Raw genomic sequence first — 13,347 nt, 5'->3', positions numbered from 1 at the left:
TAGGCAGACGTGTATTAAGATGCTAGTGAAATGACCAGCAGTTGTAATGCCTAAGTAGACAGCCACTCAGAAGCTCCAGAGACTGAAAGATGACGTCATAGCTAGAGCAACAACGGGGAGGTTCTGGAGAGCGGCAGTTCTCGAAAAGCATCATGGGAGGCACCTGAGACGGATAAACCCTAAATCAATGACTTCCTCTGCTGCAGTGTGGTAACTCTGGGCACACCTAGTGGCCTCATCAAAACATAAGCATGGCTTGGGGAGAAAAGTGCCTCACTCTCAGGAGTTGAGTTTCATAATATATTGGACATGGCAGGCGGACGGGGCTGTGTGTATACTATTAGGAGTCAGGAAAAAAAAACAGCCAATTATTATCTGTGAGTCACTATGGCTGGCTAAGGAAGCATTTTTATCATTAGGCACTAAGTCTCTAATAATTTTATGTACTACAAATTCAGGAGCTGGTTGCTGCCATGACTAATAGAAGATAGATGTTTCTTTTCAAGGTCAACTCTTGCTCAAGAAAAAATGAAAAATGATTCTCTTCCTTGACCCTGATAATGGATAAATAGAAGCAGGATTTATATGGATGGAAATGGGTGAGTCAGAGTACTTTATCCCATAAATAACAAAAAAGTGGATTAAGACTGACTTGTCTCCAAGCAACATATATAAATGCAATCACATAACCCCGGTTTTAGTATATAAAAGAGATGATCAAGAGATTCACTTCAAATTATTCATGGCTGTCTTTTCACTGTTTTGATAGATTTTGCAAAGTTCTTCCTTGCCAGACATCCCATTGTAAATCTTTACCAATAAGGATAGTGGGCCAAACTATTTCTACAGCCAAATTATAAATGAATGTTACCGGGTCTCTCAAAATAGATGTAGTTTAAAGAGCATGAGATCCATAAAAGAGAGGAAGAAAGGGGGTGGAGTAGAAAAGGGAGAGAAGGAAGGAAGAAATGTCCAGGAAGGAAGAAAAGGAGAAAGGGAGGGAGCAAAAGGGGGGAGAAAGAAGGAAGGAAGGCAGGGAGGGAGGGAGGGAGGGAGGGAGGGAGGGAGGAAAGAAAGAAGGAGGAATTAAGGATTGTAAAGATAAGATTAAAAGGTTTTCTTTATAATTCAAATGTAGATAAGGTAATAATAAACAAGTTAATGAATGGTAAATTATGTGTGGAATGAATTAAAATCTTTTAAAAACCCAAAGCATACGGAGATGTGAATGATAGATACCAGGTCTAATGCTATGACAAGGGGCCTCATACATAGAGCATGGACCAGAGTGAGTTGAGTGAATTAGCTGTCCTTCAAATTACATAGAAAACTAATTTAGGGGAAAAATACGATAAAAAAGACAAGTGACTCGAAATGTTTTTAATGTCTTTAATAAAGTCACAAATGAAACAATAAAAAAATAGTCATCTGAGAAATTAAAGTCTTTTGATATTAATTGCAGAAGGGGGAAGAATATGTATGCATAACATTGCCTGAGTGTTTTTAACGTGGCATGACAATTAGGCACTAATGAGAGATATTTAAAATGAGAGATTGCTTTTAAAGTTGGAAACAATGACCTTCTAATGACCTTGCGGTTATGTGTATATTTAACTTCTTTGTGTCTCTGTACTTGATTGCTTTTTTTTTTTCTATAAAAATGGAGATGATAACAAGGTCATCTTGAGGAAATTGTGTTGATTGAATAAGACTCAGGGAAGTTTGGGGCCAAACATTTAACACACTGGATACACGTAAATGATCAGTAACTCTCGTAGCCACATTACCACGACGTTCCTCTCTGCAGCGTTCACATTTGTGTTGAAGGTTCCAGCTGGAGACCGGATCTGGCAGTCTACTGAGGGAGTTGTGTAATGTTACCAGTGCCACCAGAAGAGCTGAGCCTGGTCCCAGCACCACCACTTGGAAGGTGTGTGGTCTTGAACAAACCTTTCGGTCAATTTGATCAACTGTAAAAAACGAAAAGAATCACTCGAGTTCTGCCCCCACGTTAGCGCCACAGGAGGCTAGCGCTGATTTGTTGGGCTTGGTTTCTCACTGTAGTGGAGACTGAACCTGAGACTTCCCTTGTGCTGGGTAAATAAGTGGAGAGTAAGCAGCTACCGCTGCTGTAACTTGCCCTTCTTCTGCCTTTTCCTTTGAAGCAGGCTGTCCTTGAACGTGTAGTCCTCCTGTCTTGGCATCCTGGGTAGCTGAGATTACAGGAGTATGCTACCAGGTCTGATTTGTTTCATCTTACTTCTTTGATAGAAAATGTAAAAGCCTGCTGGTGCTATCACTGGGGCTGGGGCCCATTAAGTAGAAAGAAATAAAGTATTGCAGCTTTACTAGGTCAGGCTGTAAGGTACCAGATCACACATCAAAACATTCACTTGGTCTCATCACACGTCACAGATCACACCACCCACGGTGGTGTTTACCTCTATAAATGAGAGGCAGATAGGAAACTAATGTCAAACTCAGTCAGACTCTTTTGGGTGACAGCCCTAGTTATTCTTGTTGAGAGTTTTTGACTGGTTGTTTTGTTTTTTGCAGGCAAGAACTCAATGAGCCCAGACCAGCCTGAACTCAAACAGTAGTGGCATCCTTGAACTCCTAATCCTCCTGGCTCTGCTACTCAAATGCTAGGATTACAGTCAGGGGCAGCCACACTGGCTCTGTTTAGTCATTCTTCATCTATAGAGCCTCTAATAATCTTTTTGTGTAGATTGGAAAGTGCAGGTTAAATACAAGGCCCAAACCCAGGGCCCATGGCACACAGCATTGTGTTTTCCATTTATTTTGCAAACAGACATTATCACATAACCAAAACCTGCCATCTATATTTAAATTCATTTAAAACATAGAAAACATGTCTTTCTGCATTTTGCAAATTTCTATTCTTTTGTAAACTTCTATTTTTATATCCAAAAAAATAAATGAAATATTTTAAAATATATGATGTTCTTGGCAATCTAGGAGGGACCTCCGGCTCCACTCATGAGTCATCTTCAGACGTTTGTGAGAGGACCCAGCTTTTCAGGATGGTCAAGGCCAAGGAAAAGAACTCAGGTTTGAAATGATGACAATTATTAGACGAGAGGTATGAACTTATACCCCTGGGTTTAGCTCAAAACTTTAATCTCCAAGCCATAGATTACGTTATGGTTATAAAGTTCACTCTAATGAAGCCGCTCCAGGAAGAGGACCGGATCTCCGGAGTCAGGCTTGAACTAAGATACAATGTTACAAGGCTGCACTCAGTAGACTCAGAGGCACTGCAGCTTTAAGCGCTCAGGTGCACCTCATCAAGAGCTGCCCCGGCTCTCCATAAAGCCAGTTTGACCATTAATAACATGCTGCAAAATAACATAACCATACTTCTTCAACTCATCTGCACTAAGCTTCAGCTATAGAATTTCTCCTGGTGAAGCTCTAGCGTTTTTTTTAAGACCTAAGGCTCCTTCTTCTGGCTTTTCTAGCATTGATTCACAACAGCAGAGTGCTAGCATTACACAGCAAAAAAGGGAAAGCAGCAAGCTGGTGTGAGCGGACAGCTAGAGCTTAGCCCCAGAAAATTTCTCCCGAGAAAATTTTCAAGCTGATTTAGTTCACATCCATAAAGATGGAATATTTTAAGATTCCTGAAGACTTCAAATTAACTTTAGAAAGGCAGAAACTGGCAGAAATATACATGTTATATAATGTTTAATGTGTAAAGAATTTGATAAGAGAAGTAGACATACTCTGGAGGACTTGATGCCAGGAAAGAGACGCTGTCCCAGATGGATTTGTTTTAATTAAAAACAGTAGCAGCATACATATATGACCCAATTGTTCTGATAAGAAAAACCTTTCTCTCCTGGGGATATTATTATACTCCTTCCAACAAATGAAACAAATAAACAAGCTGGCCTACTCATAAACTTTGACATCTGAGACTCAGGCAGAATAAGTGAGTGGTCTGGTTTCTTTTCAACTCAGTCTCCTTTCCAGCAGACTCTGTTCTGGGCCTCTTATATCAACTACCCCTTTAACAAGTTCCAACGGGAAATTCATAAATAGTTATTCATTATAGGTTCTAGAAGTAGCTCCCGGACAACATCATGGGACCCACATCACAGCAGGCTGCTGAAATCTCATCATAGGTAGAAGCACCCTACCCAGTGGGCAGTGTGTTTCCCTCCCTCCCTCTCTCCCTCCTTCCCTTCCTTTCTTCCTTCCAGAGCTTTTTGCTGCCACTCTCCATTCATTTGTGTGTGTGTGTGTGTGTGTGTGTGTGTGTGTGTGTGTGTGTGTGTGTGTAACCTTAAAAGAAAAAAGCAAGGAAGTAAAAACAGGAAGAGAAATATGATTGATATATATATATATTCATTTTGACCCAATAAATGAACCTCTTGTACAAATATTGTATTTCCATTTTCAATCAAGAACTGTCCTGACTCTCAGTAAAAACAGCTTGACCATTAAAAACATGCTGCAAATTAATATAACAACACCACTCCAATTCATCTGTGCTGAGCTCGAGCTATGGAATTACTCCCAGAGAAGCTCTAGCGCTTTTTAAAACCTAAGTCTCCTTCTTCAGGTTTTTCTGGAATTGATTCACCAGCAGCAGACCCTCAAATTCCTTATAGTGCTTTCCACTTAACCCAAGTTAACATTCACATTTCACCTAGTGAAGGAAATAGAAATAGGAAAAAAAATGTTCTTCTATTCTCCAAAAGGCAATTCAAAACAAACAACAATTTAAAGATAATTTCATTAAAACTCTTATATCTGAATCATATATATCCTTCTTTGAATAAACCACAAAAGTACTCTCCTAAACTCAATGCCAGCCCCACATTGCAGTAAAGCCAGGTACCCTTTCTCGCTCATTTTCTCTGTTGCTTGTATGTTACAGTTGTATAGCTATAATGTCACCAAAAGAGGAAATATGCAAACCATTTCTCTCTATGAAAAATATTAAGGAAGTAAATTTTTTTCAGAAGCTCAGGAGAGAAAAGGGGAAAAAAAGAATAGCTCCCATAGCCCTTTTAAAATTAATAATAATAATTTTTAAAAGACTGTATGGTGGATTTACCCTTCAAGTCACCTTCAGGACAAATACAGAAATGAAAGAACAAAGTAAAAAGTGAAAGGCTGCAGAAAAGTACGGTGGGACTGAAGCCCTAATTTTTAAACCATTAGCACACTGTCCCCTTAACAGAGGAACTTATAAGTCCCTGTATCATTCCTTAAGGCCTAGATTAATCAATAGTTCAGGTGACATTGCAGCTAAAATGTTAAGCTATCAGCACCAGGTTTAGCCTAAGTAATTGGCCATGACTTTGTTTGCAAGCAGCACTTTCCTTTCTGCAACTGGTTGGATGTTTAACAATTTTCGAGCTGGTTTAGACAAGAGGCAAAACAGGCTGATGGTGAAATTAAACACATGTTTCCTTGTAAATGTCTCTGCAGAGTCATCTCATTGCCAAAGCCCCGCAGAAAACTCGCAGCTGAAGCCTGTTTGCTACCCATGTGCTCTCACTGCAGGGAGCTTTCCCCATGAGTGTGCAGCAGGAAACTGCTGGCAGCTTTATTTATCTTAGTAAAAGCAGGCAGCCGCACAGGGCTCAAGGAAAAATGTCGCATAGTTCGGATGCAGCGATTTCTACATGGCATCCTGCTGAGGTTCCACCCTGCTAGCCCACACCTGACAAGCCCAGGAAGTTTTTATTTTCATTTACTTTTTCCATAGGAAATCGATAAATTTGGGGTTTTACAATATTTACAAGTTAGTCGTCCACTTTGTGGAACGCCATTTTTGGGGACTTGAGTCTGGGCTCTCTCTGCTTGAGCAGTAAGCAATACTCAGCAGATCAGATCCGCCTCATACCCAGCCCCCTCACCCTCCACCCCCGCAGCCCGCAATGCTGCAGTTTCACATTCGAGATCCAAAAGTTAACTCCTTAAACGAGCCTTTTTTCCTTTTAAAAACTCGCTTCTATCTTAAAATGTATGGGCTGGGAGCTTATAAAACTACAAAATCAAAGCCTCAGAAAGGGAGGCGTCTGTGATTACTTACTGATGACTACAACTCTGTCACATAATGAAGCAGAGGTTAGAGAATATATGCCCGAAAAGGTACAACAGTCTGCCTTCTCTGCTTCCAAGCGCTGGTTTATTCTGACCCACAGTAAGCATTTCACAACGCCCACTCCTTCCTGTGACACCCCCCACCCCACCCCCACCCCCACCCCCGCAGGACTGCAGTCCATCTCTCACTTTCTCTGTCAAGACTCTGAACTTTTTCACTCTGAATCTTCCCAAACTGTAATCCAAAATAGAAGGACATTTTCAGTTCAAATATACAGTCAAAGGAAACCCCTGTAGAATGTTTGTTTAAATAAGCATGCTTAAGGGATGGTGGGTCCAAATCGGTCATCAAAATCAACATAAGGAAATAGGTTGCGTTTTTAAATGGGGGCAGAGGGACCACCTGGCTTATTCAAGACTGAGATGAGGCTGTCCAGTTACCTTTCAATTAATTTAAAACTAATTCAGTTGCCCTGTCGGTTGTAACAGTACACGTAAGTAGTACCCAGACAGAAAGATGACTATGCAGTTTTCAAACTTAACATACACACTATCTCCCTGGGTTTTTTTTTTTTTTTCATCTCGGATTTCCCCTTCCCGGTGAGTAGTTGACCTTCAAATTTCAGGCCTTGTGTCTCCTCCTTCCCTAACATCCCTCACTTATTGGTAAAGTCAAACTGGGTTTCAAGTCTCTATTTTCCTTAACTGAGTTGAATGGCTTTTAGTTGATTTCAAAATCTGCAGTCTGTTCATTGTGCCAACTCTGCACTGTCTTAGTGTGGGATTTCCAGCTTGTTCCCTACAAACAAACAGCCCCTACAAACAGGTTTAATAGTATTCACTGGAGGAGATGAGCCAGAAGTGACCCTCCTCTGGACTCTGGTAGGCTGCGAACCCAGCAGAATCCCATGGGCACGCCTGGGCGCTGTCCTTGGTGCTGCCGGATCCTTGGGCGTCACAGCGCCTTACCTGCTGGAAGCTGCAGTCGTCCCCCAACAGTTAAGCAGACTGGAGTGCCACTTTCCACTTTTAACACAAATGACTACCCCGGCCTGTCTTCTTTGTCCCCTTTCCGGAGGTTTCCGGCGGGCCATTCCTCAAAAACTCTCTCTTTTTTTTCTTCTGCATAACTCTCAGCTCATCTCTTGCTGCTTTAAGACGAGGAGTGGGGGGGGGGGGAGACAAGAAAGACAAGGATGGATGGGGGAACAAAAAGAGAGTTGGGGGTTAAGGGGTGAAAGTCGAGGCTGCAAAGAAAAAAAGTCCCAGGGGAAAGGGCTTCAAGGGAAATGCCGGATGAAGAAAAAAAAAAAAAAGTAGAGGGAGAAGGGCCTCGTGGAGAGGTGGGAGGGGTGTGTGTGATAAAGAACAGCGGACCCTACGGCCAAAAGTAAGGAAGAAAGAGACTAAGAGGTAGGGGGCCAGACGAAAGTCAGGAAGCCAGAGAAGAGCTGCTCAGAGGGCCGAGAGTGGCGAGACAAAGAAAGGGCGCTGGGAAAGGGCACTTGCGCCAAAGCTGTGAACTGCAAACTGCTGGTGAAAAAGCAGAGAAGGGCAAGCTACCGGGTGACAAGAGGTCTGGAACTCAAGGGGACGCTAGGAAAAGGCCGGCCCGGCGACACCCAAGTGTGGGGTCCAGTGTGGTGCGGGCCCACGTGGAGCGGCCGCTGAATCACCGCAAGGCTTGTCTCCCCCTTCCCCCCACCCCCGGCCCGGTACCCGCAGTCCCCGCCTCCTCGGCCGCCGCCTCCACGGGGCGGGGCCCTGGCCCGGGACCAGCTGCTCCGCTATAAAGGGGCTGCGGCGAGGCCGGCAGAACGCTGTGACAGCCACACACCCCAAGGCCTCCAAGATGAGCTACACGCTGGACTCGCTGGGCAACCCGTCCGCCTACCGGCGGGTCACCGAGACCCGCTCCAGCTTCAGCCGCGTGAGCGGTTCCCCGTCCAGCGGCTTCCGCTCGCAGTCCTGGTCCCGCGGCTCGCCCAGCACCGTGTCCTCCTCCTACAAGCGCAGCGCGCTCGCCCCGCGTCTCGCCTACAGCTCGGCTATGCTCAGCTCGGCCGAGAGCAGCCTCGACTTCAGCCAGTCCTCGTCGCTGCTCAACGGCGGCTCCGGCGGCGACTACAAACTGTCCCGCTCTAACGAGAAAGAGCAGCTGCAGGGGCTGAACGACCGCTTCGCCGGCTACATCGAGAAAGTGCACTACTTGGAACAACAGAACAAGGAGATCGAAGCAGAGATCCAGGCACTGCGGCAGAAGCAGGCCTCGCACGCCCAGCTGGGTGATGCTTACGACCAGGAGATCCGAGAGCTGCGCGCCACCCTCGAGATGGTGAACCACGAGAAGGCTCAAGTGCAGCTGGACTCCGATCACTTGGAGGAAGACATCCACCGGCTCAAGGAGCGCTTCGAGGAGGAGGCGCGGCTGCGGGACGACACCGAGGCTGCCATTCGCGCGCTGCGCAAAGACATCGAAGAGTCGTCGATGGTTAAGGTGGAGCTGGACAAGAAGGTGCAGTCGCTGCAGGATGAGGTGGCTTTCCTGCGGAGCAATCACGAAGAGGAGGTGGCCGACCTGCTGGCTCAGATCCAGGCGTCGCACATCACGGTAGAGCGCAAAGATTACCTGAAGACAGACATCTCCACGGCGCTGAAGGAGATCCGCTCCCAGCTCGAGTGTCACTCAGACCAGAACATGCACCAGGCCGAAGAGTGGTTCAAATGCCGCTACGCCAAGCTCACCGAGGCGGCCGAGCAGAACAAGGAGGCCATTCGCTCTGCCAAGGAAGAGATCGCCGAGTACCGGCGCCAGCTGCAGTCCAAGAGCATCGAGCTCGAGTCGGTGCGAGGCACTAAGGAGTCCCTGGAGCGGCAGCTCAGCGACATCGAGGAGCGCCACAACCACGACCTCAGCAGCTACCAGGTAGGAACCGCGGCTGCGCGGCCGGCCTGCGCCAGCGCCAGCGCCGCGCGCCCCCGACACGACACTCGAGAGCGCGCCCAGAGGCCCTCTTGGTCGCGCTCCCTGGTGGCCGCATTCCAGTGCGCGCACGAGCTTCGCAGACGCGGGTTAGCCAAAGCCCAAGGTCTGTGCTCCGCCCCTCCTCCTTGTCCCACCCACTTGCCGCAACTACTTAGAAATTCCCATCTCCTTCAAAAACTTGCTTTCCTACGATAGATTTTACTGTAAAAGTAAAAAGGCACATTCTGGTCGTTGAGAAACACACCGTTTAATAAGCAGGAGCACAGATAGTCTCTTGTATTCCTGCCTCCTTCTTCGCTCCCCTTCCCCTCCCCCACCCATATCTCCACCCCTCCTCCTCACCCCCTTACTCTCCACTCCCCCCCCCCCCCGCCTCCAGCCGCGATGGGCGGAGCTCTCAAAGCTGGCTTCAGTCCAAAATTTGGGCGGGGATTGGGGGGGGGGCAAAGTCCGCTAGGGACCTTCCTCAGATTCCTCAGTGCTCCCTTCTAGGGGCATTCTAGGCTTGCCAGTCTCCGTGTGTGTTGTGCCTAGGAACTGTCTGGTTGATTTTTGTTGCTTTGTTTTGAATTTTACTATCATAAAAGAAGGAGGGATAGCTAGGAGGGATGTCTGCGAGGCTCATGGGACTGGCGGGGAAGGGGGAATTCCGGGGGTGGGTAGGAAAGGGCTCGGGGCAGGGAATAGCAAGTGTCTTGTGAAGGAAGTTTCTAGAGACTCCCTGTACCTTTCAGGACACCATCCAGCAGTTGGAAAATGAACTTCGGGGAACCAAGTGGGAAATGGCTCGTCATTTGCGAGAATACCAGGATCTCCTTAACGTCAAGATGGCCCTGGACATCGAGATCGCCGCGTACAGGTACAGGATCTCTGCAGACTTGGTCCAGACCCTACAGGCACTGCAGAGGCTGCTGCGAACAGCCTTCCCCACTTAAACCAAAGCTGGCCTAGTGAGACAGGCTCAGAGCCCTGACTCCCCAGCTCAGTTACGAACAGAATCCTAAGTATTACAGATACAGGTTTACCAACCTACTTCAGCTTTAAAGAGTGACTACGGAGAAGATCGGGGAGGAGGGTGGAACTGGGGGAGGGAACCAAAATATATTGTATGAAAAAGCCCAAATATGCACCAAAGAATAGTACTTTTGAGTTGCTGGGGGCGTAGCAATAGGTTTAAATTTTTGTTTCAAGCGTCTGTATGTCTGACAAGCAGATGAAGTTTTCATTTTTAGTATTTCATCTGATGGTTCTCTTTTATAAAGCCAAGGACAAACACCAGGTCATGCTTCTCTTCTCTTTCTGTTACAGCTTACTGTTGCCATCCTCTGGCTGAGACTAGATATAGGCACACTAGAATATAGGTGCACTTACTTTAAGTCTATGGATAATATACATGCATTCAATCTGGATAGAAATGTAAATTTAATATATATTTATCTACATATGTAAAGTGTGATACCCTCATATCTAGATCTAGACAAGCGTGTATGTATAAAAACATATAGAACTAGACATATAGGCAAATATAGGTTTGATCTCTTTATCTGTAAACTGGTTCTATCTAGGTCTCCTGAGTAATGCTGTCTTTCTGTTGGCCAGACTCAAAGCATACAGCTCTTGAGGAGGCAGTCACTTCCTGTAAGGCTGTTACAGCAAGAATAAGCTGCACTGTCTTTTTAAGGGAACCAAACGACTGTACCAAGAGACATTCTGTCACTGAACAAATTATAATTTGCTTCACCTATATTCGTATGTAGCTATAATTTAAATTCATCAACATTCTGACTTATGCTCAATAGTTTTAATTTTAAATTGAACATTTTATTTGCTTTTAAAACTCATAGAAATCTTGGCAATTCAAATGATGAGGGAGGACACCGTTTGGGGGACAAAGTGGGTTGGCCACTAGAGACCATTTTAGCACATTCATACTACACCTACAGCAACTGCATGCCTGCCGCGCAACTGCATGCCTGCCGCGCAACTGCATGCCTGCCGCGCAACTGCATGCCTGCCGCAGAGATGCATTTACTGACTGGGTGTGGTTAGTTGTCTACTGGGAGTGGCTAGGCACTACAGCAGAGGACTGTCTGGCACTCTTGGAGAATCTGCCCCAGGATATGATAAACATGTTGATGAAATGGCAGTAAGCACTCACTGCCCTGGTAGAAAGAGTATTTCCTTACGTGGTTCTATTTATTCAAAAGTGCCCACTACATTAAGCTTGTGGTAATGAAGATTAGAAGACCAAACAAGTCTTTCTTGATGTCTCATCCTCTTTGGTTCTCTCCTTAGGAAACTCCTAGAGGGGGAAGAGACCAGATTTAGCACATTTTCAGGAAGCATCACCGGGCCTCTGTACACACACCGACAGCCCTCAGTCACAATATCCAGTAAGATTCAGAAGACCAAAGTCGAGGCCCCCAAGCTCAAGGTCCAACACAAATTTGTGGAGGAGATCATCGAAGAAACTAAAGTGGAAGATGAGAAGTCAGAAATGGAAGAAACCCTCACAGCCATCGCAGAGGAGTTGGCAGCCTCCGCCAAAGAGGAGAAGGAAGAGGCCGAAGAAAAGGAGGAGGAACCAGAAGCCGAAAAGTCTCCCGTGAAGTCTCCTGAGGCTAAGGAAGAGGAGGAGGAAGGGGAAAAGGAGGAAGAAGAGGAAGGCCAGGAGGAAGAAGAGGAGGAAGATGAAGGTGTCAAGTCAGACCAGGCAGAAGAGGGGGGATCTGAGAAGGAAGGCTCCAGTGAAAAAGATGAAGGTGAGCAGGAAGAAGAAGAAGGAGAAACCGAGGCAGAAGGTGAAGGAGAGGAAGCAGAAGCTAAGGAGGAAAAGAAAATTGAGGGAAAGGTTGAGGAAGTGGCTGTCAAGGAGGAAATCAAGGTCGAGAAGCCTGAGAAAGCCAAATCCCCTATGCCCAAATCACCCGTGGAAGAAGTAAAGCCAAAACCAGAGGCCAAGGCCGGGAAGGGTGAGCACAAGGAGGAAGAGAAAGTTGAGGAAGAGAAGAAGGAAGTCACCAAAGAATCACCCAAGGAAGAGAAGGTGGAGAAAAAGGAGGAGAAGCCAAAAGATGTTGCAGATAAAAAGAAGGCCGAGTCCCCGGTGAAAGAGAAGGCTGTGGAGGAGGTGATCACCATCAGCAAGTCGGTAAAGGTGAGCCTAGAGAAAGACACCAAAGAGGAGAAGCTGCAGCCGCAGGAGAAGGTGAAGGAGAAGGCAGAGGAGGAGGGGGGCAGTGAGGAGGAAGGGAGTGACCGTAGCCCGCAGGAGTCCAAGAAGGAAGACATAGCTATCAATGGGGAGGTGGAAGGAAAAGAGGAGGAGGAGCAGGAAACTCAGGAGAAGGGCAGTGGGCGGGAGGAGGAGAAAGGGGTGGTCACTAATGGCTTAGATGTGAGCCCTGCAGAGGAGAAGAAAGGAGAGGATAGCAGTGATGATAAAGTGGTGGTCACCAAGAAGGTAGAAAAGATCACCAGCGAGGGGGGCGATGGTGCTACCAAATACATCACCAAATCTGTAACCGTCACTCAAAAGGTTGAAGAGCATGAGGAGACCTTTGAGGAGAAGCTGGTCTCAACTAAAAAGGTAGAAAAGGTCACTTCACACGCCATAGTCAAGGAAGTCACCCAGGGTGACTAAGATCGGAGTCCGTTGCAAAAGGTTAAGCCATACGACAATTTCAAAATGCATGTGATTGACAGCTTCAAAACAGAATGGGTTCTCCCATGGGGGCTCCAGACATTGTATTTTCCTTTGTGCAATATGAGGGAACTGCATGCAAGCTCAGGGTGCCCCCCTCCTCAGTCCTTGGGGGGAATTCAAATGCATGATCGTGTATGTACCTAGGGAATTCGCCAGTTTCCTGAGCTGTTGGAAGAGGGGCACTCGGGGGGGATGTCTTGAGATGTATTATGCAGAGTACCAACTGAGCCAAAAATAATAAGTGAAACAGAACTCTCTTAGCCTTAAGAAAGCTATATATGAATACTTACGTTTACCTCACTGGTGCATTTAAAATGGACTTCTGTTCATGGGAGAACCTTGCTGATCTGCACAGTTCGCAACCTTATCTTGATCGATGTAAAATGTCACAGCAGTCCTTGCTCAATAAAGGTCATACTGGAAACATAAGCCAAATGTGTGGTGATGTGTCATTTCAGTGAAGTACCTGTTGCCAAGAGCTAGCTGTTGAGAGCTAGCTGTCTTACTCAGGAGCACACTGTCTCTGGGAATTGTTAGTGACCTGCACGGCTCAGCTCTCTGAATCTCACTGGAA

At 46.3% G+C, this 13,347-nt stretch overlaps 1 protein-coding gene and 1 long non-coding RNA gene across 2 annotated transcripts; one reads left to right on the top strand and one right to left on the bottom strand.

Annotated features, from left to right (window-relative positions):
• Positions 1-1,375: 1,375 nt before the first annotated feature.
• Positions 1,376-8,995, bottom strand: A230070E04Rik (RIKEN cDNA A230070E04 gene). The gene is made up of 3 exons (NR_045897.1): positions 7,919-8,995; positions 7,051-7,229; positions 1,376-1,970 (listed from the first exon to the last, which is right to left on the bottom strand). It is a non-coding gene; the product is annotated as an RIKEN cDNA A230070E04 gene (long non-coding RNA).
• Nefm (neurofilament, medium polypeptide) lies at positions 7,743-13,202 on the top strand. Its single transcript, NM_008691.2, has 3 exons — positions 7,743-9,007; positions 9,802-9,926; positions 11,363-13,202. The coding sequence occupies exons 1-3, from the start codon at positions 7,934-7,936 to the stop codon at positions 12,708-12,710; spliced, it is 2,547 nt and encodes an 848-aa protein (NP_032717.2). The 5' UTR covers positions 7,743-7,933; the 3' UTR covers positions 12,711-13,202.
• Positions 13,203-13,347: the final 145 nt, after the last annotated feature.

Source organism: Mus musculus, chromosome 14 (assembly GCF_000001635.26).
Source record: "Mus musculus strain C57BL/6J chromosome 14, GRCm38.p6 C57BL/6J".
NCBI lineage: Eukaryota > Metazoa > Chordata > Mammalia > Rodentia > Muridae > Mus > Mus musculus.
Note: the sequence above shows the minus strand (reverse complement) of the source record. Positions and strands in the feature narration are given on the sequence as shown.

Excerpts from the sequence above, each read along its gene's own strand:
- Nefm (NM_008691.2), top strand. The coding sequence starts at position 7,934 with ATGAGCTACACGCTGGACTCGCTGGGCAACCCGTCCGCCTACCGGCGG. Across the intron at positions 9,008-9,801 it reads ACGACCTCAGCAGCTACCAG|GACACCATCCAGCAGTTGGA; the intron begins GTAGGAACCGCG and ends TGTACCTTTCAG. Across the intron at positions 9,927-11,362 it reads ATCGAGATCGCCGCGTACAG|GAAACTCCTAGAGGGGGAAG; the intron begins GTACAGGATCTC and ends TTCTCTCCTTAG.